Source organism: Ornithodoros turicata, chromosome 5, assembly GCF_037126465.1.
Source record: "Ornithodoros turicata isolate Travis chromosome 5, ASM3712646v1, whole genome shotgun sequence".
NCBI classification, from domain to species: Eukaryota; Metazoa; Arthropoda; class Arachnida; order Ixodida; family Argasidae; genus Ornithodoros; species Ornithodoros turicata.
In genome coordinates, this window is record NC_088205.1 from 8,430,888 (window position 1) to 8,451,005 (window position 20,118).

At 46.0% G+C, this 20,118-nt stretch overlaps 1 protein-coding gene across 5 annotated transcripts in view; it reads left to right on the top strand.

The window, feature by feature from the left end:
• Positions 1-19,792, top strand: part of LOC135393951 (oxysterol-binding protein-related protein 8-like) — a 53,329-nt gene extending 33,537 nt beyond the window's left edge. For 3 of the 5 annotated variants that reach the window (XM_064624323.1, XM_064624324.1, XM_064624327.1), the window contains 16 exons: positions 6,000-6,067; positions 6,147-6,212; positions 6,281-6,472; positions 8,000-8,122; positions 11,841-12,210; positions 14,091-14,272; positions 14,383-14,454; positions 14,550-14,662; positions 14,749-14,929; positions 16,222-16,318; positions 16,405-16,601; positions 17,027-17,152; positions 17,248-17,348; positions 17,402-17,587; positions 18,621-18,952; positions 19,237-19,792. In XM_064624323.1, the coding sequence (XP_064480393.1) occupies positions 6,000-6,067; positions 6,147-6,212; positions 6,281-6,472; positions 8,000-8,122; positions 11,841-12,210; positions 14,091-14,272; positions 14,383-14,454; positions 14,550-14,662; positions 14,749-14,929; positions 16,222-16,318; positions 16,405-16,601; positions 17,027-17,152; positions 17,248-17,348; positions 17,402-17,587; positions 18,621-18,952; positions 19,237-19,538 (2,708 nt within the window). In that variant the 3' untranslated portion in view covers positions 19,539-19,792. Of the gene's footprint in view, positions 1-67; positions 373-2,203; positions 2,256-5,999; positions 6,068-6,146; positions 6,213-6,280; positions 6,473-7,999; positions 8,123-11,840; positions 12,211-14,090; positions 14,273-14,382; positions 14,455-14,549; positions 14,663-14,748; positions 14,930-16,221; positions 16,319-16,404; positions 16,602-17,026; positions 17,153-17,247; positions 17,349-17,401; positions 17,588-18,620; positions 18,953-19,236 lie in introns of those variants that run through there. The other 2 variants (XM_064624326.1, XM_064624328.1) reach the window with 2 other exon arrangements.
• The last annotated feature ends 326 nt before the right edge of the window (positions 19,793-20,118 follow it).

Below are 20,118 nucleotides of genomic sequence, written 5' to 3' on the forward strand. Positions count from 1 at the left end.
TCGCGCATGCGCGATTTATCCCTTCTCCCTCCTTCACTCGCCCACTCTTCGCGATCTACTACGCTAAGGTTCTAGCGTAATCAGCGCGGCGAGTGTGTCTTGAGCTCCGCCGAACGTCAACACGCTCTTCGAGGAAACCGGATGTATAGCTGCGACTGACACAGGCTTCCGAAGACAGGGAAACGTCCCGGTGCTCGACGATGACATTTCGGAATCGACGTTCGAAAAACCTTTAACCCGCCATGCGGATTAGTTGCTGTCGCGAGAGCTCAGCCAACGTGGACTGCTGCTGCTGCTGCTGTTGTCGTCGAGCTTCCTGACCGCATTCGATGCTAGTGCTATGTGCCAACTACAGGATCTTTGGTGGGCGAGGTAAGGCGTGGAGGATGAGGAGAAGATGAACGGGATGATGTTTTGGGACGATGCTGCAGCGTGCCTTGGTGTTTATCGATTTGCGCGTGCTGTTGAGACCACGCGAGGGGTTGCTTCGGAAGAAAGGCCCGGAAGCGGGGGTCATGGGGGTGCCTTCATTTTTAGGAAGGGGCCTAAATGGTGCGTCACGTTTTGCAAGGGGGGTGATCTATTAAAGACAAGCGTTTTATCCAGAATCACAAGCACGGGGGGGGTTGTCATTATTACACTTACGTTGTAACTTCTTTATGTATTATTGTTGAGATGTGTCTAGCTGGAATAGCACAGGCGCCCCTGTAGGGGGGTGCACAGGAAAGAAAGAGGGGTGTAGTGTGTGTGAAAACATTTGAGGGGTGTAGCACGGGTCTCTGTAAATCATTGTGAAGAAGCATTGTTTTTGTTGCTGCATGCGCTCCGCGTTTACCCATATTTTTCGTTAGTCCTGCCATATATCATATATTGACGTGAGTCATACCTGATATTGCCTCATAGACATCCGTCTGCATTGTAGTCACAGGTGTAATTCACAACAATGGAGACTAGGAACGGTATAGCAGTATGCTGTGAACAACAGCTGGGCACTGCCATCCATCTCGATAACATTCCGTTTTCTTGGGAAATAAGACTGTTGTCTGCTGAACTTGGCCACTTTAGAGGTAATCTTTACTCATCGATTGAATATGCACACGGCAGAAAGAAGGCTATACCTTATCTTTCTTTAAATCATCAGAATGCAAGTTCATATTTTACGACCTGACATTGGCTTGCACCGCGTAGACGGCTACATACAATGCGCATATCCGTTAGCCGATAAGAACCAAGCCTGTGCAAAGCAAACTGTTTTACAGTACTGTAAAACCCTTTTATTTCGCGAGCCCTTAATTTTCGCGAATTTCGCGAATCGAGAAAACTCGCGAACTTTAAGGGCACGCGAAAATTTCAAAATAGAGGAACTCGAGGTGCTCGCGAGATTTAGTGGTGGCTAATATAACCCCATTACTCGATTCGCAAAAATTTAGGGCCGTGAAATTAAAGGGTTTTACAGTAAATGCTGTCAGCTATGCAAAGGTGGAAACGCGATTTGTGTCGATATGTTTAAAACCGTTGAGGCACTCTCTGCGATGAAACATTGAGCTGCATTCCGCGTTGCATTCGTTTAGATTTCAATGCGATAGCTTTATAACACCAATCACCGTCCACGGCTTCATAGGGTCACGTGACAGTGCCATCATCGCGTGGTGCAAAATGCTATCAGAACTGGACGTTACACTAACGAAGCCAATGTGAATGCGTTACGCAGAACACGTTATTTTCGCGCATCCAAAGCACGAGCAATCGGAGGTCCGTGACACTAAAGTCAGGGCACACGTTTCTGCACTGTCTGTCGTCTGCTAACACAGATGTTCCTCATGAGCTCGTCTGCTCCGCCCTCAAAAACACCTGATGATCTCGCTGCCTTTGTTGAAACCACTTCTCCGTTGCCAGGCGTGTACCCCGTTGAGGGAACGATCTTCCCCCTGAACCCATCCATCTTCTTCGCGCAATCCATCGTCCGCAGCCCGGGATTTGTTGCCAGACCTTTGCAGACGCACACTGTGTGTGCACCGGTTGCGAACGTCGTTTATATAGGTCGATGAGCGACGTGTTCGCTATCGTTGATTTGGATGGGCACGCCCTCTATACAGGATAGTTGTAGTCTGTGAACAATATTAACGTCACGTATCTATGCTGACGCGATGGCTGCTGGTGTCTGCCCTGCCTTTTCGTGGATGGACTAGTGGTACGTGCAAAATCGGTGGCGAGATCCCGCGGTTCGGCCTGTTTCGGATCATTTGGACGACGAGGTAAATGCCCTGGTACTCTATAGTACTGGTGTACAACATTGCACAAAGTCCTGTTGCACAATTTCTACGAACGCCGTACACTCTGAAAACAGAACTTCACCGCACAACACGAGTGCGCCGAATTATACAGTAATCGCTTCAGATTTGTGAGAGTGGGGCGTACACCTTTTTGTAACAATTTGGCGATATATCAATTGCCACTAAAGACTGGTTCACACTGTCTTTACGCTTGCGTCTACGGGTTATACTGGCGCTTACGGTGGGGGTTGCCATGACGACGAAGAGACGGCGCCCGCAAGACCGTTTCCGCAAGGAATTGAGGCAACTTCAACTTTTCTCCCGCAAGCTCCGTAAGCGCACTGGCCAATAGGATGGTAGAAAAGTTCGGATGCCGCGCAAGCGTTTCGTCTCGCGCGTCTCCTTGCAAAGATGTCGGAAACATTTGATGTCTTAGAAGCTCTTATTCTCCAAGTTGAGAAGTTTTTCTCGCTATACAATAGCAAAAGAAGCGACTACAGTGATGCCACGAAAAAAGAAAACTCATGGATGACGATTAGAATAGCAGTGGGTCATGCCAGGTGATATCTTCACTCAATGAATCTGACCGAAGTAGCGAGTTGTACGTTGCACTGTCGACGACGGCGTTAAATTAAGAACATTAACAGTTAATAGTTAAGAACATCGTCAAGGAATATCTGATTGTCTTCCAAAGCAGCCGGCACCAGGGTGCTGGACGCCATGCTACTCTATGGCTCTATTTCACTTTTCGTCGGAAGGATGGCGCTCTAGGAGGCCGCTCCTCATTGGAGGAACGGAGCGCCGAAACGTAGTAATGTGAACGATGGAGGAACGTAGCCGGCAACGAGATGGGTACTACGTAAGCGCAACCCGTAGCCCGTAAGCGCGAACGTGGCAGTGTGAACCAACCTTAAGGCCCGGTTTTACCAACGCTGGTTAACTTTGAACCGAGATTAAGGGTTGCTAAAACTTGAAGTTAGCACTCAATTATTTTTTGTACAAACTTTAGTTGGTGACGTTGGTGAACGTTTCAGTGACAATAATTCCGTTTAGTGACCGTTAATCTCTGTTTAAATGTTAATCGACGTTGGTGAAACCGGGCCTAAAAGGCGTACCCCTCTCATTTGTAAACGAAACAAAAATTCGTGTAATTCTGAATCTTGGTTAGTTCCGCGCGTGTTATTCGGTGCAGTTTTGTTTTTATACCGTATACGACCTATTTGTTGTTTGCTTAGGGAGGTCAGTGGCTTTTCATGCTACGACAGCAAAAAGGAGGAATAGCATTGTATATGCTAATATTTATAGCTGATTATTTAGCGGAACTACAATCATACTGTACGACAAAAGTTAGGGACGGGAGACTGTCAAACTAAAATGGGGAGTAATTGCTCCCCAATTTAGTAAATTTAGTCAGTGATTAGCTTCTCATTATTGTTCGACCGACAGCTGAAATGTTTACCATCAAAATGAACGCATACTCGTGCACAAAGTTGCGGTATACTAGTACATAACTGCCGAATTATAGATCCCTTAATTAACGTCAAACGAGAGACTGCGTGAATGTGTATGCCGATCGGATTTAAAGGATTAATGTTCGTAAGCTCCACTGGCATCAAAAGACCGTACAGCATTTTTGCCACCCTCTTCCAATGATTACCGTTCGGCGGCACGACGCATGATTTCCGGGTTTACGTTGGAAAAACAGTCCTTGAATGTCAGGAAACTTTGCACAGCGACTGCAGTCGTACAGCAAACAGAAACAACTGCGTAAATATGCCGCCGTCGGGGGAGAAACGGAAATTAAGCAGGAAAGATTGCGTGGGCAAAATGTTACCCAGTCGACGTTTCATGCAAGTTCCATGGTGAAACATTTGCGAAACCTGGTCTGCGTGACATTTGCGTACGTAACCGTTTTCGCTACATTTTGGACAGCTGCATCGACCCGGTGCTATTGTAATAATAAGTGCGTGTGATAAGAGCAGTGAGCGATAACTTGTATTGGATTCTGATCCCGTACCGTGGGATTAATGAGCCCAGGTATTTGCACAAGGGTTTTAATCTCTGGGGTGGGGGTGGGGGTTGCCAATGTCGGAAGGGGTGTGTGATACCGTGCTTTCTTGCAGTACGGGCTCGTTTGGCCTTTTTGGCAGCTCTTCTTTTTTTTTTTAAGGGGGGAGGGGTTGTAAGGTCTTTGGGGGCTGTTAGAGGGTGTGGGAGGACGCTGGGAAAATCCCTACGTCCCTAAAATCCATATTTTCGGAACACTTTCTCGCTACACTCAGTGTCGCGTGCGGGTATGTCCCAGTAAGTCCACATCGTGACACATAAGGCTAGGTTGTTTCAACACAACGTACAGCTTGGGACAAAAGTTCACGGAACACCGGGGTGTCGCATTTCTTTACTGGAGCGACACCCTAGCAGCCCACATGAGCGGACATCACACATACTGAGAGATGGATTGAACAGCCGTTCACCCGTTTCTTATTCGATCTCTTCCTGATAACTAGCGTGGGACAAACCATAACTGAATCACCCTTTTCCCCAACAATAAGATAAACGGGTGTGGCACGTTATCTATCGAATATATCGAACCTGTTCATTTCTTGCACGCCTTTGACTGTTTCGTTCGTTTGTATTTTCCCTTTTTCTTTTTTTTCCTTCGATAGTTCGAATATGGCATCCTTCCCTCCATCAAATTTCTTCTCAAAAATTTGTGCACTCACGTCCTCATAATTAAGACGATTTCCTTTGCGAGTGAATGATACTCGACCTTTTTCCAATAAGTTCCGCTGCACCGGCGGTCTTGATCGGTGATGCGAAAAGTTTAGTCGAGCGCGCGTCGTTATTGGGATTAGATGAAGCACGTAAGACTTAGCTTGTAAGCTCTCTGATGCAGAAACAGCGCTCGTCCACCGCAAGCTCCCGTCTGCTCTACCACAGCGGTCGATCTGGTCTACATTCTTATTCTTCATTGAGCGAATGGCTCCGACTTTTTTTTACATTCTTCCGAGCTACATTCTACCTGCTGCACCTTTTGCAGTGTCAGACTCTGCGGTTAGGCTTAGTAAACCTAATGTCTTCTGCTTCGCCGTCCCAATGTCGTCTGCTTGCTATTCTAGATTCGGCGCGGCTGTGATTAGTAGCTCCGTCAATACTCTCTCAGTGATGCACGCCACACGATGATTGTTGCTTTACTTGGTACGTGTCCAAAGTTGCGTGCCACAGTCGCTAAGTGATCACATCACGACGTGACCTCGAGCGGGACGTTTTCGTGATATTTAACGCAGCGATCGCGAAATGGTACACTTCTCCGACCTTTCTGAAGCGCTTTCAATTACATGCGGATGTCTAGCTCGTGCGTCTGTAAAGCGTGCTTTCCCGCGCTCCTTGCGTGCATGAGGTGAAGCGTGCTTTAGAAGCGACCGCACGTTTCACATGCATAACCTGCTAATCCGGTATGCCTGATCTGAAACAATTAAAATCACCCATAAAGACCATAGAAGTCACAGTTTTGTGGAAGCTTTCTGTGATATCTGTTCAAGGCACGCTGAAAGTCTTGTCTCGCGCGTTACTTACTGGACATTAATGCTTACTTTTCTGACGAAATGAGCTTAATAATAACCATACAGTAACTGCAACTCTGAAATTGTGACTTGCGATGAGCATGTTTAAAGTAACCTTTCTTCTATTTTCTCTATATTGCGGTGAAATCTGTTCTTCTCGCAGGTCCTGAGGCCAGCAGCGAAGAGCCACGTTTTTCAGACACCCAGAGTACAACGTCCCTTTCTCCCAAGGTACCTCATAGTCATAGCGTACGATTCGTAAAACGCGAAAAAGTGCGGAAGACCTAATCTCCACGTATATCCACGGCAGGGAGACGCCATGGCCGTCGATGCCAACCAGTCCGCCACTAAGCTCACCAAGCGGGAATCCTACAAGGTACGGGAATAAAAGCCACGGTACACATCTTTTTGGCTATACTTAGCGCATTGTCTTGTGGCTCTCAGGCACAACGGAAACACTACCGGTACGAAAAGAAGCGCGTGGCGTCGGAATTATGGAGCACCCTGACGGACCCTTCCATGGTCGTCTTGGCCGACTGGCTCAAAGTACGAGGATCCCTAAAAGGGTGGACTAAACTGTGGTGTGTGCTTAAACCGGGTCTGCTTCTGCTCTACAAGAGCCCCAAAATCAACAAGGTAAGCTGGGAGGATGCGGCCAATCCCGAGCAACAGGGCTATCTCTCCCTCCCCTTCTCTCTCTCTCCCCCTCCCCCCCCCCTCTCTCCCCCCTCTCCCCCCTCTCTCTCAGCGTATAAGCGGCGAGAAATGCTTTCTATGTTTTCCTCAGTATAACGGCCGTTACATGTGGGAGAAAGTATCGGGTTATACTTCCCTTTTTTTTTCCCCAGGAATATAGCTCAGGTTCTAAGTAGACGTCACCCGACTTCTATTCTCGGCTCTGATCCTCTATACGGCTTTCTGTTACGTCCGTGCTGGAATCCAGCTGGTCCGGCCGCACGAAATAGACGCGGATCATTCGTCTATGTGTCGCATGTTCGGGAAAAGTTAAAAAAAAGAACATGACGATATGGACAGCTGTCACGATTAAAAGTATATATATGGGCATCCCGTCGTGTCAAGATGGTGAAGTGGGACCAGAAAGCCCGGTGGGGAGAGAGGGCGTCAGCGATATCGAAACCATTCGCGAAGGCTGACACTTTTGACAAGCAACACGAGACAGACAGCCACGAGGAGGCTGAATTCTGGTACATAACCAGGGCGCCGATTCTGCAGGAGGTTGATAACGATGGAGCGTCGCCTCTGTGAAAGAGAGGCGCACAATATCCAATCGCAGCCTTCGTATAGCGTCTACATAAAATTTGATTAATCTTAGGTGGTGCGCGATAAGTACGTATTACTCGTTTTCACTTACGTATTTTTACATCTAGTTTTGAAGATAGACCAAAAGCAAGGAGAGCGTTTTTGCGCTGATAAAATACAGTCAAACTCCTTTATAGCGAACACCTTTTTAACGAAAATACCACTACAGCAAATTTTTTTTTGCGGTCCCGCTGGAGCCTATAGGTCCAATAATGGACATCCTTTTTAACGAAAATACCTTTACTGCGTTTTTTTCTTTTTTTTTTTTTTTTTGCTGTCCCCTGAGTTTCGTTGTAAAGGAGTGTGAATGTACACCGACTTTTGACATAACACGGGAAAAGAAAGTTAGAAGTTGGAAATGTTCATGGGCACGTGGACAAAACGCTATCCGAGTCCTTGAGCGTTTTGTTCATGCGCCGATGATTATGCCTCGAAAGGCATCGAAACGTCCAACTTTCTTAATTAATAATTTAATAATTGGGTGTTTACGTCGCGCGACAACTGAGCGTCCAACTTTATGATATTGTTTTCTCGTGTCATGTCAAGGCGGTGCATTTTATCGATACAAGGACATCACGCTTTAGCTTATGCATATCTTATTTAACGTGCCTTCAACTCGTTTAGCTTGTCCTTCACAAGTTTGTTCATTGCTCACCGCTGTTTGGTTGCATCATTTAGTGAAGTTGTCTAGGAATAAACAGGAACAGAGAAGTATGATTATCGCCCTATGCGTGATCGTTATAACGTGTCTTCTATCTGATAGGTACTGTCCACTAACGAATCACGATGTGATACGTATTTATGGCGACTGACCATAAAAGTGGCTTCTGATTTGGTACGCAGAGCAGCCAATGGGTAGGCACGGTGCTGCTGAATGCCTGCGAATTAATTGAACGCCCATCAAAGAAAGACGGCTTCTGCTTCAAGATTTTCCACCCTCTTGAGCAGTCCATATGGGCTTCTAAGGTAAGTCGAAACACCACAATCAAGCTTCCACTGTGAGAGTCATCCTTATTATGTTCTACAGTTGCCGACCAATTTTTTGGGCTAAAAAATGGCAGACTTTCTAATTTTTTTAAACAAAAATATTGCCGTTGTCAAACGCCTGTGTTTCCCAGTCAACATTTCGGACTTCTTAGAAGAAAAGCTCGATTTTTCGCACACATTTTGGCTAGAGCTTGCTTGGCTTTTCGGTCCGCTGTCGCGTTACGACAGTTTATTTCGAAATGCGGCCAATAAGCGTAATTAAATGCTGTCCCCTGCGCCAAGTGGAGTGGATGTTGTTACGGCCGAAACGTGCTAGGTGGCGGTCGATGGCTGTTAAAGCGTCGGCAGTCTAGACTACCGCAAGGTCGGCGTCCACAGCCTCGACGTAGTCTTCGGCGTCAACAGCGTCAGAGCGTCAGGAAAACATTCGATGGGTCAAGGGCATTATTATTATGATAAAAATTATAAAAATTAAGAAAATCAAAGTTCTGTCGTTGTGTTGCGCTACGAAGAGTGAACTACAACGTGACTGCTGGCCCCATTTCGTATTCCCTCGTATTCGTGGACTGCTGATAACGTGCACAGCTTCTGGACAGTGTCTGTCCTTTCGTGTTCCCTAGTCTCGGGGTTTTACATTATGCATCATCTTCACCAGCTCGCTTGTTTCCTAGCCGTTTTTTCATTGTCAGCTTCTGCTGCGTTGTTTTTATTTCAGTAGAACGGGAGCGCCAACGAATATACAGGGTGTTCAAAATTAAACTTTCACTGGTGCTACTTTTTCTGTTCCTTGAGTAAGAAACAGGTGCTACATAATTAGCAGCACCTGTTTCTTACACAAGTAGCGTAAAGTTATCATCCGGTTTCCTGTCATCGCTGTGTTTGCGTAGCGCTCGTTAAAGCTTAATTTTGAACACCCTGTATAGACGGCAGCACTGCGGTCGGGTTGCCTCCGATGTAACTTTGCGTTCGGTATATGCGTTATCTCGTGCTCGTGCTGCAGACCCACCGGGTATCTGCTAGTGACTTAAAACTATCGATAAATTGACTATCGATTATCGATAGTACTATCGGACGGTATCGTAAAAACTATCGCTTGTTGATATCGATACTACTATCGATAGTGTTGAAAAACTATCGACAGTTTTACGATAATTGACTTTCGATAGTACTGTTCTGTTGTTTTTCTTTACTATCGATAGCTAGATTTGGTTCTCACTATCGATATGCTTTCGTTTCCGTGCCAGTGCGTTTTCGCGCACTGGCGCAGTGACAACGAAAACAGAATCACACAAGTTCTTTCCGTTTAGCTGTAATGTATAAATGATGCACTGCAAGCAGCGAAAGAAGATGCTTATCATAAAATCGTACCCATGCACTCATGAGACTGCAACGCCAGTTAATCCAGCGCAGAGAGTATCACGTGGCCTTGCGGAGCGGCATGAAAAGGTCAGCGCCGGAGGGAAAGCTGCTCTGAGTTGTATTGTAAAATTTGTAGGAGTGAGAGATTTTCTTTTTGTGTTTTTATCTGATCCCCAATAGTTTCCCGACAGCCGACTATCGATAGTTGACTATTGATAGTTGACTATTGATAGTTTTCTTACTACTGACAGTCGACTAGTGCTATCGATAGTTCATTTGTCGTACGACTACCGACAGTCGTATGATAATCGAACTATCGATAGTTTCTAGTATTTGCACGAGCGAGGTGCCGACGGAGAAGAGCGAGGGGGAAAGCGCGCGCCAAGAACATATCGCGGAGGGAATGTCAAGAATATCCGAACGACGCTGGAAGAAACGACGGAATGTTTATTAGAAAACGTGAAGGAGGGCGCTCAAAGCGATGCTGGAAGATGAGCAGCGGAAGAAGGAAGATTCTGTGGCGCTGCGGACTGAATTCTTTTCTAAAGCGCAGGGCATACACGAGAAGGCGCGAGGCTTTAGATGGTCGCGTACAATCGTCAACATCTTTGCTCTTCAAACAACGTCAAATCTTTGACGTTGCTCTTTTGACTCGTGTCTCCGCCGTCAGAGTGCCCGATAAAGTCACTCGTGCGCATACCCGGACAGTTGTTAAGCCACTTTGGAATAAAAACTCTGGAATAAAAGTAGTTTTTTTTTATTTGATTGAAAATTTGCTCAATATAATTTGGACCAATTTTACGATTCCTTGAAGTCAGAAGCTATCGGTTGCCGACTGTACTTCACTAGACAGGCAGCTTGCTTACGTTTTAACTATATTGACGGGACCGTGAAATCCGATCGTTTTATCAGGGTATCGTTATACACTAACCTTCGCGAAATCGCCCGGGTCAGGACCGCGTCAACAAAGTAGAACAGTATACAGGTAGAATGCCTGGGACGAGACAAGTGTCCTAGGTTCTGTTCGGGACCCTGTGGCCAGACTGTTAAAGGAGTACAAAGAGATTGTCACGAGGGGAAATTGTGTGAATGTTGCGTCGGTTGCTCCCTCGCCGCCAATTCGGAAGTTGTTGGGTACGTAGGTCAGGTGATTCTGTCATTAAAGGGTCTCCTCTGTCCCTTTCTCGGGTTCCAATTTTTCACCATGTACCAGCTGGCCTGCACATTTGCCCTTTTGCCATTAATGTGCACGAACACATTTTATCTGGCTCGCGATTGAAGCAGCTTTGTGTCAACGTTCCACGAAAGTTTTTCCTAACGACAAACATAACCGCCGATACCATATGCGAGGCTCCCACTTCTTGAGATCGATGACGGCGCTCTGCAACGCGTGCATGCAATTCCTGCCGCCGCGCTCTCACTTCAATGCTCTTCGATGCTATCTGGCTCTTGAAAGTGTCGCTTTCTCTTGTTTTCAATAAAAAGATGCAGCCTTGCTTTCAGGGGCGGATCCATACCCTCGGTTTCTTTTTTCTTTTTTTTAGAGGTGGGGGGCGGTTTCTTTGTAACTGGAGAGGGGAAAGGAGGAAAACTAATATGTAACCTAGCGTTGGGGGGGGGGGGGGGGGGCAAACGCCCCCAGCGACGCTAGGTTACATATTAGTTTTCCTCCTTTCCCCTCTCCAGTTACGAAGAAACCGCCCCCCATCACAAAAAAAAAGAAAGAAAAAAAGAACCGAGGGTATGGATCCGCCCCTGAAAGCAAGGCTGCATCTTTATACTAATATGTAACCTAGCGTTGAGGGGGCGTTGCCCCCCCCCCCTCCCCCCTGAATCCGCCACTGCTTGCTTCTCAATTTTGGCGCGTTTTACTGGCCGCCGGGAAAATTCTGATCGGTATACGGGTGCATGCGCTTTCATGACGATCGTATCTTGTTCACTACTAGGGGCGGACACAGACCCTGAGTGTATGCGTGTGTGTGTGTGTGGGGGGGGGGGGGGGGTTGTTGAAGCGCATAGTGGGGGAGGGGAGAGAGGGAAATCCAACGTGCAAACTGACGTTTTGAGGGGGGGCGGTTGTGGGTCCACCTTTGGTTCTCGCGTGCTTCGGTGGGCGAGCTCATGGGTGCCAGCATTTGATCGTAATACCGGAGTTATCGTTATATCGAAGGTCGTAATAAACGGGCTTTACTGTAATTATCATTATTACCTAATGTAACTACCCTCATACCTGCTACCACTTCATGAACTTTCATGTCTCATGTGGCTGCAAGCAGGCAGTCCTCCTTAAAGCCCTGTGGTAAAGACGACCTCATCTTTTGTTACACACGCAACCCAGGGACCACGGAATGAAACCATTGGTGCTCTGGTGCAACCCTTGCCCGTGAGCCATCTCATTTTCCGAGCCCCGTCAGAAGCAGCTGGGAAATGCTGGATGGACGCTCTGGAGCTCTCCTTGCGCTGCTCATCGCTGCTCATGCGCTCCATGACGGGAGGGGTTCGAGAAGGGGGCACAGCGCGCACTCCCGTGAGCACCCACGAGGAAGAAGACGACGAGACACACCCCCTGCCATTGGGAATATCTGCGTCTGAGAGGCTGTCGGAATCTGGCACCATCCACGACGTGGAGGGAGAGCCCAGAATGCAGTCATCATCCACCCAACATATCTGGAATGAGAGCGACCTGGAAAATCATTTTCGGGACCACGGTAAGAAATGTGCCTGTTTCGTGGCAGCTGGGACCTTATTTGCGTACGTGGAGATGTGGATGTGAGGTACATTTTTTGCTGTATTATTATTTGGTTACCTGTTACTTGCTGAAAATTACTTTGTCCATGGTCAAATCCAACCCACTAATGCTATGCCCAAAAAGCACTACGTACTAGCCTTTCCGGACAATGTTGGTCCTCGATCTTCACTGTGAGGCTCATTATATTTTGATCAAATTACTGTGGGCAATGGGGTGAAGGCATCGCCTGTGGTAACGAAATACTGCAGTAATCGTCGTTGCTGTTTTTGCTGTAGTATCCGCACATAATGTACTGAGGGAGTTACAAAATGATACAAAAAGGACGTGATGATGCATCCTCTTTTGCTTTCCCTTTTGTCGCAACTGCAAAGATAATTTTGCTCACTGCTATGAAACATGAGTGTGGTGTTGGGGCTATCTGTCATGTACTTTTTCTTAGGTTTTTTTATCGTTCAGGTGTACTTTTTATCATAAATTGATAGGTTACCCGTCAAAAAGAACTCGTTACAAGTTGAGTTACCGTGTGAAAAATGTAACTAAGTTAATGACGAAGTTCTTCAGCTCGAAATGTAACTCGCAGTTACTGAGTTACTTAAAAAAAAAGAACGAGTTACTTCCAAGTTACTTCGAACACAAAATAGCATTAAGCAGGCGCAGCGCGTGTGAGTAGCTGAGTTAAACCTTGAGTTGCCTGCGGAGAAGTGCAACACGCTTAGATCGTTTTCGTATATGTCCAACAATAGACCTCTCCCTGTTTGTAAACAAATGACGTCATAGTGTTCGACAGCGCCAAAAATTTGTTAGAATTGAAGTACACTCGCAGCTAGAGGTGAAAAGGTCGCGGCCGAAAGCCACGTCTTGAGGGGATTACGATAAGGTCCCTTAAAGGGACGCGACCCTCTGTCCTGCTTCCGATTTGTTTCAGTTTCAGTCTGTCTACCAATGTCATGATGACGTTTCTCTGGCAGAGGTCTATTCGAACGCTTTGCATCTTACTCCCTGTGGGCGCAGAATGGTTCAGCTTCATTTCAATGGCAGCGGTTCTTACTTCCCAAATAAAATAGTACTGTCAGTGATTGAATATCACGTTTTATGGCAAAAAATGCCACGAAGGAACCGGAGAGAAAACATGAAAATACGTGGACGCGAGTGAAAAGCGAGTTAAAAGTAACTTGGAACTTAACTTAAGCTACTTTGGCGAAGTTACCTGAAAAAGGAACGAGTTCCTCTGAAAGTTATCACGGCGCAAAAGTACTGAGTTAAGTTACAAGTTACCAAAAAAAGGAACTTAGTTACAGTAACGAGCTACTTGTAACAAGTTACCTCGAACTCTGCTTTTTATCATATTGAACAGATGTTGCATGGTGCAAACACAAGCAGCGGTGCTTCTTGGACTTTGTGGCGGTCGTATTGCCTTAGCCACATACACCACACTTTCACCACATGTCACATCTTGCCTGTCTCAAAGCCACACTAAACTGGTACTACAGAAGATGTGCTGCACTAGCACTGTGGTTCACTGCTAGGGTGCAAAACATTGGAATTTCTAAAAGTCTGGCATAGTGGAAGGACTGAGCTTCTATGGCATATGCCCACTGTAACAACTACCAAGAGATAGGGCTGCAAAGTGGCACAAGAATCTGAACACGAATGGGTTGATTGATATAAGACAAACCAATTTGTCTTCATGGAGGACATTATTCGTACGTCCAGAGGATATCCGGTGTTGTTGGGGGATGTTGTCACCGGCGTCTTCATCTCGTTTCACAATGTATTGTGCAATTAAGCAGGCTTTCGAGAAATGCATCTAAATTTATCGTGTGTGCCATGTCTCTGCAGATTTGGGTGATGACACGCACACGGATGATCAGAGAGAGCATGATAACGATGGCGTTCAGAGTTTGAGGTCAACAGATACAGACTCTGAAGAGGAGACCCACGGCCCATCAAAAGAAGACAGCGATGACGACATACCCTTGGAAAGTCCGTATCTAGAAAATGACCACGAGGAGTTTGGCCAGGTATGCTTCATACGTGCAGGTGCCAAGTGCTCGTTTTTGCTGTCATCATGCCGTGGCAGATGAGAGTATTATTTAGTGTTTTATGCGTTCTACTATATCTGTGCTTCCAGGCTGGTGGTGCAGGTCAAACGGAAGAAGTGGCCGAGGAAAACAGGAGTCTTATCTGGAGTCTAGTCAAACAGGTGCAGCAGAACAAAAAGAGAGATTTCTGAAAGATTTACGAAAATCCACCATTTATTACACCTGCACTACGTTCTTGTCCTACTTTTTAACGCAGGTTCGTCCTGGAATGGACCTTTCCAAAGTGGTGCTCCCCACGTTCATTTTAGAACCAAGATCTTTTCTGGACAAACTAGCCGACTATTATTACCACGCAGATATTTTGTCTAAGTGAGTATCCTATGGAAGATTACTGCCATGGCACTCATGTCTGTACAGGATGATTGTGATGTGCAATGTGATAATTGCACGTACAGGGCTGTACAGGAGGACGACCCATTAACACGCATGAAAATGGTGGTGCAGTGGTACCTCTCAGGGTTCTACAAAAAACCCAAGGGCTTGAAAAAGCCATACAACCCCATTTTAGGTGAAATTTTTCGCTGCTACTGGTTGCATCCCAACACTGGAAGCAGGACGTTCTACCTTGCTGAACAGGTAACTGTTTGCCTCATTATTGCAATTAAGTCAATCATTGCTATAATGGCCTCATACACTCTTCAAAATGAACTTCACCACATAGCACGCTCCTATATAGCCAACCATCATCCTGAGTGACACCGTTCTTTCCCCTGATTTGCTGAAAACGGGGGGTGTACACCACTTTTTTGGCGTTATGCAGTTCGTATAATTGCCACAAAAATGGTGTATCCCCCCACTCCCCTCCCGTTTTCACGAATCAGGGGAGAGAACGTCATTCGGGATGTATTCGGGATGTCATTCGAGATGGGATGGTGGTTGGCTAGCAGCGTACTGTGCGGTGAAGCTCTGTTTTTACAGTGTATAATAGGATCGAAGATTGCTCCGCGTGTTGACAACACTCTCTAGAATGGTTACGATGACTAGAATAGACTAGAGTGGTTAGAATGGTTACGATGAACACCATTACATTGGCACTGCCTATCTTTTGGCTGTTCATGTGTCAGTCATACTAAGAAGCCACGCTGAATGCATAAATGACATTGATTCGTTGTATTCAACATTTGATATTTCCCACTGTTGAAAGTACAGTAGAACCTCTTTACAGTGGGGTTGGTCAAATCACTGAAAGCTTCACTATATCAGTAGTTCATGACTAGGGCTTCAATACATTGGGACTTCAATATATGCAGGTTCAGCAGAAGCAACTGTGACCTTGCGGAAACATGGCGAGATGGTGTACGACATTTGGAAGTGTCACATTTGCATTGCTACTGCATTAACCTGAGATGTTGAGCACATGGGCATACCTCGATGGGGGCAAGCCCCCCTCCCTCCCTCCCGAGCTTCAAGGTCACTTGTGAAAATTGTGCACTAAAGTGCGCACAATAGGTCGTCATGATTATTCTCAGACGCCATAAATTTAACCTCTGGGTGTTCAGAGGTTAAATTTATGGCGTAGTCCGCTACGTCTGTCTTCAGGAAAAGAGGGAGGGTTGCATGCTTAGCCCCCCCCCCCCCCCCCCCCTTCCAGAAAAAAATCCTGGAAGCACCCATGGTTGAGCATGGGAGACAGGAAGGAAGACATCAACAGGAAGGGATAAGATGAAACATGCACATAGCATATATGTTATGTTAGGCTTGGGTAGTTTTGGTATACACTTTCAAAAGCTTTCCAGGATTGTTGTATGTATATGCACCACCTTCTGTTGGAGTCTTTTTTGATTGGACATTGCTATAAGTGGAAATTCTAGTGCTACTATACGATGAACAAGCTGTGTTTGCAATTAAAACCTTTCCAATCTCGGCAGGTTTCTCATCATCCACCAATCTCTGCATTTTATGTGACCAACAGGCCCGACGGCTTCTGCATTAGTGGAACCATTCTGGCAAAGTCTAAATTTTACGGTATGCTTCTCCGGTCCTTCTGAATGAGTATCGCTGTTAGTGGAGGCATCTGAGTTCACGTCCATGTGCTGTGACATATTCACCAGGTAACTCACTGTCGGCCATTTTGGACGGAACAGCGAGGCTGACGTTTCTGACGCGCGGAGAAACTTACGCCATCACGATGCCTTACGCTCACTGTAAAGGGATTCTCATGGGCACACTCACCATGGAGCTTGGCGGAAAAGTGGACATCATCTGTGAGAAGACTGGTTATAGGACGGAGTTGGAGTTCAAGCTAAAGGTTGCTATTTCTCCCTTGCCCCATACGTTTTCTTGTTGTACACCACTCTTAGCACCGTTGAATACCGTTACCAGTGTTTCAGTTTTGATGAATTTCTGCACATGTTGCGTGTTCCTGCAAAATTTTGGTTATAAGGAACCGTGTGTATACCATAAAATTACAAATGTAAGGTATGAGCTGTTTTCCTCAAAGAAAAGGGCTTTCAAATAATTGACACTTATTAAAGCATGTGCTGTATTGTATAATCAGTTCAGTACAGTTATTACTTAAGCTGTGTTGCTGCTTATAATAATAGATTTTTCTGATGTTCGGTGTTCATGCGAATTTTGTGCCAATTCACTCACAAAATTGGAGGTGTTTTTTGATGATTTACTGCATACTGTTGTGTCTGTACAGCATTTGCTCACTCAATGCTGTTTTTGTAGCCCTTTTTAGGAGGGGCCGAGCTGTGCAATCTGGTGGTGGGCAAAGTGAAACTGGGCAAGGAAACCTTGCTCACTTTTGATGGACACTGGGACAGCGAGATCTTCATCAGAGACAAACGGACAGGGGTAATTTGGCTATTCATTCAGCTCTGGATGGAAATAATGAGCATGTTGGGATGGTGGTGAAAGCATACAAGTGCATGTGTTCTTGTTGTTTCTAGGAAGAACACCTTTTTTGGAATCCCACACCAGAAATACGATCTCAAAGGCTGAAGCGGTACACAGTGCCTGTTGAACTCCAAGAAGAATTTGAATCTGAAAGGTAGGGAACTGTTCCCCAATTGACCAACTGCTGATGAACTGAGATTTCACCAGGATGTGGCAACATGTTTCGGCAGCCATCCTGAAAAGTGATCAGGTGGCAGCGACCGAAGAAAAGACATTGTTAGAGGAGGCACAACGGAAAGGTGCCAAAGAACGTCAAGCACGCATGGAGAAGTGGATGCCTCGATTCTTTGTGCAGGACCTGCTCCTTGGGGATTTCATCTACAAGCACGCGGAGTAAGTTAATGTGCAATGTGACCATAGTGCAGGTCCCAACAAAAGTTTACAGAACACGCAAGCAGTGTGTTCCCCAAAAACACCGAATATCCTCTGGATGTACGAATAATGTTCTAACGAATTCGTACGTCCGATGGATGTCCTCAGAATATCCATCGGACGTACGAATCCGTCAGGGCATTATTCGTACATCCAGAGGACATTCTGAGGTTCTTTGTGCAGGACCTGCTCCTTGGGGATTTCATCTACAAGCATGCGGAGTAAGTTAATGTGCAATGTGACCATAGTACAGGTCCCGACAAAAGTTTACAGAACACGCAAGCAGTGTATTCCCCGACGACACCGAATATCCTCGGGATGTACGAATAATGTTCTAACGAATTCGTACGTCCGATGGATGTCCTCAGAATATCCATCGGACGTACGAATCCGTCAGGGCATTATTCGTACATCCAGAGGACATTCTGAGGTTCTTTGTGCAGGACCTGCTCCTTGCCGCTAGGGTGCCGCACCGAGGAGAAAATTATACACATTCTTGCACTCCCGTGTTGGTGTAGTTGTTTGTTTTTGTTGTTCTTGCTCATGTCAGTTCCAATAGTTCAGAAGCCCTCAGCCTAAGTTTAAAAGGTTTAAAGGTTTAAAAGGTGAAACCATCACGGTTTCTACCAATGTCAATCTTGCTGTGGTCGACAGAAGGGCACGGGTGCAGGTTAGCTGGTACATAGTTGAGCACAGGGGGACTGGGAGGCATGGGCAGAAGGGGACGGACACAGTACAAATTCTCAATTGCTATGGTTCTGGGTTGTCACACCTAAACTCCTCATTGGGCCTGTTGGTATCTACTCATCTTGATAAAAACACTATAAAAACAGACAAACGTAGGGACAAAACATACACAATGAGTGCACTTTCATTTCGTATGTTCCACCACCTATTAACAGATTTAATTGCTTCACACAATAAAGTTTCACTTGCATGCCCCTCGAATGTCTAAAATGGCCTACAAAAGTATCTCGTCATGCCGTGGTTTCAGCTCCCGTCCGTGGGACCCACGGAACGACGTCGTCCAATTTGAAAGTGGTTGCATAATCCAGACCAAGACTCGTCATCGAACCCCAATAGTGCCCTCTGGAGGCAGCCTGGTTAGTGTAGAAGGCAGCCCGCCCGAGGCCAGGCATCCCCTTTTGCACCACGTACTAGTGGGACAGCCTCCCGCCCATAGTCAAAGCAAAAAGAAGAAGAAGAAGAAAGCAAGTGGGACCACTGGAGTGGCAAGTGTCATGCCTCGAACCAGTGTGGTGTCTCATGTCAGTGGAAGCTCTTCGGCCGATGCCGCTGTGCCGTGCGACTCTACTGAGAGTGAAGGTACGACACTCAGTCTCAATTATGCCAGTTGGGTAAATGTGGTAGTGCTCGCTCATGTAATGCGGTTTCTAGGAACCTAGGAACCCCAGCAAATTTTTTTAGGACGTAGAAAAAAATTCTCTACCGCACACATATCTCATGCGTACCTATGGACATACTGCAGAAATACTGGCCTTTATATGAAGGGTAGCTGTTCTGAGACCGGGTTGAGCGCACATTATACGTTACACTTTTCACAGCTTACTTACTTTTTTTTTTTTTTCATACAAAAATTTTGTGTCCAGCTCCTGCTGAAGATGCCACAGTTCCATGCAGCACTCCAAGAGCAACAGGGTCACTCAAAGGTCACCCAAGTAGCCAAGCCAAGCAAGTAGCCGCTATAACACAGGCACTCCAACCATTGCAGAAGGCAATTACCGACACGTCTGCTACCCTCCTCACAGTTCAACGTCATTTAGAATCTGTCATGGCACATCAGAGGCACATTGAACAGCAGTTGGCACAACGTAACGACCTCACGACAGTCGCGGCTGTTGTCTTAGTGCAGCTGGTCATCCACTGGATTGTCTGGGTTTGGTCTTCGTGAAAGAGGCTGAATCGCAGGGGTTGTGCAAGAAACTGTGTAGTTTTAGAGGTCGAATGAACGCGCATTATTATATATGGAAAGTTCAAGCATCTGAACATTTGATATGACATCACAAGTTATCCTGCAGGGATTTTTTTCCGTGAGCGAATGAAATATATATATATAGTACTGCATACCTGCTTGGATGCGGATATGCAGGACGGATGTCTAGGTCTTGCAATTCTCAGTAGAATAAATAGAGTTTGCACATTGTTCTCGTTTCACACCTAGGCATTTATATAGGGAATGTTATGGATCAGGTCGACGAGAGCTGTGCACTTCGTTCAGTGAGAGTATTAAAAATAGAGTGGCAAGTAAAAGTTTTTACGGACACAGAGACATTTGTTTGTAAAAATCATTTGTAATATATAGTGACGTACAAAGCCAAGTTTGTGAATTCTTAAGCATGATAGACGTATGCTCCAATAGCGTATAATGAACTGCAGCATGTTTTCACGTCCAGCAATTTTTTATATTTTTTTTGTTATGTACAGCTCCCGTCAACCTTAATAATAACACATTACAAACAAATTAATGAAAA